Source organism: Pistacia vera, unplaced genomic scaffold (assembly GCF_008641045.1).
Source record: "Pistacia vera cultivar Batoury unplaced genomic scaffold, PisVer_v2 Contig29, whole genome shotgun sequence".
Lineage (NCBI taxonomy): Eukaryota > Viridiplantae > Streptophyta > Magnoliopsida > Sapindales > Anacardiaceae > Pistacia > Pistacia vera.
In genome coordinates, this window is record NW_022196101.1 from 520,514 (window position 1) to 525,092 (window position 4,579).

At 37.3% G+C, this 4,579-nt stretch overlaps 1 protein-coding gene across 1 annotated transcript; it reads right to left on the bottom strand.

Moving 5' to 3' along the window:
- Positions 1–2,898: 2,898 nt before the first annotated feature.
- On the bottom strand, positions 2,899–4,326 carry LOC116134594 (laccase-4-like). Its single transcript, XM_031420278.1, has 4 exons — positions 4,199–4,326; positions 3,898–4,049; positions 3,441–3,814; positions 2,899–3,350 (listed from the first exon to the last, which is right to left on the bottom strand). The coding sequence occupies exons 1-4, from the start codon at positions 4,283–4,285 to the stop codon at positions 2,899–2,901; spliced, it is 1,065 nt and encodes a 354-aa protein (XP_031276138.1). The 5' UTR covers positions 4,286–4,326.
- Positions 4,327–4,579: the final 253 nt, after the last annotated feature.

Here is a 4,579-nt window from a genome sequence, read left to right on the forward strand (position 1 = left end):
TCTTGCTTTCAGGTCAGTTGCATTCATCTATGACGGGATAGTGCAAATTTATATGGGGGGAATAAGGGAATAGCTGATTGCTGCCATGTCTTTTTTTGTTGGTTAGGTGTATGGACATATTCTTTGAAAGCAAGAGACTTCATAAGAGATTTGGTTTGTTGGAATTTATGGTACCCTACCCTCTAGATAAATGTTAATATTAATGTTAGAACCATTTATTTAGACAGTTTTTCCTTTTAAAAAATATGCTTACACATGTTAAAGTTAATAATTTAACTATGAGAACTACAGTTGCTTGTCTTTGCATGGCACTCTACGATTCCCCACCACCAGGCACTAGAAGGCCTTGGTCCCTTATATGACTGTTCAAAATCTTACCAATTGGTATTGTACTAGAATCAACAATTAATTTTTTTTTTTTTTTTTTTTTTTTTTTTATGATTGATGGTGTCTGGGTCAGTTTGCGTGTAACTTAATTAATCTTCCGAGGTCCTGGAGTAAACGGTTGGATAGATCCTTTCAGTGACCACCCCTATTAATACTCGAAAGAACTCAAACTCAGAACCCATATGTTGTACTCCTTTGCTCTTTTATCATCAGGCCACAAATGGTGGTTCTAGAATCAACATTATTACCGTTAATTGTGCTAAAACAGGAGTGGGAAAAATTCCAAGAATTGATCTTCCGTTTGGTATACATTTTGACTTGGTAGTTAATCCATCCATTTGACACTAGATGCAACGGTTCACGACATCATCCAGAGACATGTTAAAGCAACACTTAATAAATAATTTTGCTTAAGAGGAAATTGAAAATTTATAGTTACAGGAATTTTAAATCTTTTTTGATAAACCAAAGGGGTGGCATTTTTTTTTTTTAAATTTCTTGGTGAATTCTGGCAGATTATACCTAAATATGCTTACAAAACAATACAAGAGTTGCAAAAGATATCAATTTGGTAGCATGTCTAAAAGGGATTTCCAATAACAACTTTCAAGCTGGATCTAGATTCTCCCTTATGGTTATCTCATCTTTAATTTAAATAATTAAAAATCCTAATATTAACATTGGACCTTAAAAAGATGGAGCCATGGACGCATCATCTAAGAGACTATGTTGATTGTGTGACAAATTTAGTTTAAAATATAAAGAATAAATTTAATAAGTCTAAACATATCTAATTATCTATGCACTAAAAATAGAATTCAATTGAACAATAATGTTTGTCATGTTGTTTTAGAGAACATGTGAAATTTTTATGTAATGAATTTCCATTTGATTTGATTTTATATATATGATTTTATTTTTTGTGTACTAATATCATATGAAACTCAAGCATAATATGCACTCAAGAGAATTTAATTCCACCCTTGTTACCCGTCAACAAAAACTACAATTCTCACCTATAATTAACACATATTAAATAGATCATTTCAATGTTTAAACCATTGTTTTAAAACCCAGTCCGGCCTGGTCGGTTCAACTAGTCGGACTAGGACTCGGGGCCTTCTCTGGGTGGGGTCACCTGTGTCAATAGTTTAAAACCCCAAATTCACGATGCAGAAAACCTTAGAGAGGAGGGCGGCGATCGGCGAGCAGACGGTGGTGAGGATGTTAGGGGTTTTGAAGAAGAAGTGTTGATGAGTCAAAAGGTGGCAACAGAGGTGATTTCCAGTGAGTGAAACAACCAAAAAAGGCAAAAGTTGCATGCCCATAATAGCGGGCTATTGTCGGCGATTGGCGGGGCGAACAGAGGGTGAGATGGGTTTTGGTAAGGCGATTGTCGACACTGGAAACATGCCTATTTGGCCTAGGTTAATAGTTGCGTGTGGTGATTTTTTTTTTTTTTTTTTTTTTTTTTTTTATGAAAAATGGTTCGATTGGCCAGATCTATGGTAGATTTGCTAAGGAATGACTCAAACGGAATGAGTCAAAGGATGAGTGTGATTTGCATTTGGTGTGTAGCCACTGCCAACCAGTCGACAATCGATTTGCATTTGACAAGATAACAGGGGTGTGTTTGCGGGATTTTAAACCTCTAGACATGCTAACATCACCGGTTCGACCGTATCAGTTGACCCGGGACTCGGCCATTTTGCTAGGTTTCACCCTAGGTCGGTTATTAAAACATTGGTTCAAACATATATACAATATATTTTAAAATAAAAAAATTATACTTAAAAATCCAACAAAAAGGCTATGGAACAAATATAGTAAACTTGACATAATCTCTAATACGAAGAAAGGGATATTTTTAGTTATGCCATAAATTCGTAAATGTGGTATATAAAGGACAAGTCGACAAGAGGAATGAAAGGTGAATGTAAAGCAAGTCGTTTAAGATGTGAAGCTTAAACGACATCTCGTTTTGTATTCTGCAAATTAATTGTTATAATAACCTCTAAAATCTTTTAGGATGCATTTAGAAAATCAAAATAGGCGGACATGGCTGGTTGCTCAGAAAATGTTGATTATTGGCATCTATATATCCAAAAGATTAATTAGCCAAAATTACTCTAATGCCCACAACCTTCAGATGATTTGAAGTGATTATAAACAACATATTAAAGCTATTCAAAATTTTATGGGTTGGTGCCTTGGATGGTGTTTGGGAAAGTGTTTGGGAAAGTGTTTGGGGAGTTGTTTATGTGGAAGCTTGGATAATAGCTTGGGTGGGGGCTAAGGGTGCAAGGGTAACAGTTTTCTTGTTGAGCTTGAATGAGTATGTATTCTTGCGGCCATCATGGATCACTTCTCTATCATATTACCATGGTCTTCCAAGTAAAAGATTGCAAGCATCCATGGGAATGATGTCACAAAGTACGTCATCCGAATAGCTCTTCCCAATGGAGAATGGTACCACTACTTGCTTGACTACTTGTATGGTGTCTCCATTGCTCAACCATTGTAGCTCATTGTATGTACAGAATCAACATTCATTTTTTTTTTGGAATTAAGGCTACGAAGAGAATCGATAAAGTTATTGGCAACTGCGGTGGCATTTTGTGGAGGAGGCTTCGTGAGAGTTGTGGGTTTGCTAGCAAGCGTGCCTGAATAGTGCAATGTGGCAGTTGCCGTCACGTTGTCGACTGCAATTGGAGCGTCCATGAAAGAAGAGACTGCAACAAGGTACTTTCCAGCTTTTTGGTCAGCAGTAACTAAGACATTAGTGGTTTGGCCTGGGGCAATTACAACAGTGTCGGTTTTGAATGGTTTTACGTAAGTTGCATCAACTTCCACCACAGTGCGTTTGTGCCCTGCTATCTTGAAGAAAAGCTCTTCATTGAGTGCAGCATTGATCAAGCGAAGAAGGTAGGTTTTGCCGTTTTCCACAGGCAATGTATAGCCCCCTGCACATGACAGAAAAGGAGTTCGGAATATTATAAAGTTACCTTCCTAATGACTGTTACCAAACAAAAGTTGATTCACATAATTTCTACCCTGTGAAGAACAACTAGATACGGGCCCTGGCTGGCCGTTTATTGTGTGAGCATCAGAGACATTAGGTGCCAATCCGGATTTGAGAGCTTGATTGATAACGGTTTCAGTGTCTGATTTCCACCACTTAGCAACTAAAATAACCTTTTCCTTGTGGGGTTGTGGGAAGGGATATGGAACTCCACGCTTAGGCAAGATAACAATGGCACCATGGACAGTGGACCTCAGCCAGAGAATATATGCATGCCAGAGAAGCGTGCCTCGTTGGCCTGTAATTGTGAAATTGTATATGTAGGTATGCCCAGGCTGAATTGGACACTGTGTGATATATGCTGGTCCATCAGCCCAGCCGGTTCTCAGTTGTCGGATACCATGCCTGGAAAATTAAGTGTAATCAAATAAATCAATATTACATTTAATTATGTTAAAGATTGAATGAATCATCTTAAGAATTCTCACCAGTGGATAGAAACATTATATTTGACATGGTTGACGACCTTGACGAGCACAGTATCATCTTCCCTGGCATAAAGAGTTGGTCCTGGGAAACTCCCATTAACAGTGACAATGGGCTTTGTCGAACATAGTTTGGTTGAGTTTTTCATCACTACCTGTATAAGTCACCCAAAAGGACACCAAACATCTGTTTTATCAACTAATAAATTGGATGCACAAGTTTCTAATAAGCGACACATATTGATATTCAGTCTTGGTTTAATTTAGTAGCAGAATGAAAGTATGAAGCAATTAATGTACTTACATTGAACTTGTAGTGGCGAACTCTGCATTCAACCAGAGCTGGAAAAATGCATGCTACAAGAAGCAGAAGTTGAACCCAGGAGCCCATTTCGTTCTCTCTTTTTAAATCTCTCTTCCTATAGTATTAATTCTTGCTTTCAGGTCAGTTGCATTCATCTATGACGGGATAGTGCAAATTTATATGGGGGGAATAAGGGAATAGCTGATTGCTGCCATGTCTTTTTTTGTTGGTTAGGTGTATGGACATATTCTTTGAAAACAAGAGACTTCATAAGAGATTTGGTTTGTTGGAATTTATGGTACCCTGCCCTCTAGATAAATGTTAATATTAATGTTAGAACCATTTATTTAGACAGCTTTTCCTTTTAAAAAATATGCTTAC

Coding starts and splice junctions, on each gene's coding strand:
- LOC116134594 (XM_031420278.1), bottom strand. CDS start 4,285: ATGGGCTCCTGGGTTCAACTTCTGCTTCTTGTAGCATGCATTTTTCCA. Junction 3,815..3,897: donor TATAATGTTTCTATCCACTG/GTGAGAATTCTT, acceptor TTAATTTTCCAG/GCATGGTATCCGACAACTGA. Junction 3,351..3,440: donor ATCTAGTTGTTCTTCACAGG/GTAGAAATTATG, acceptor TGTCATGTGCAG/GGGGCTATACATTGCCTGTG.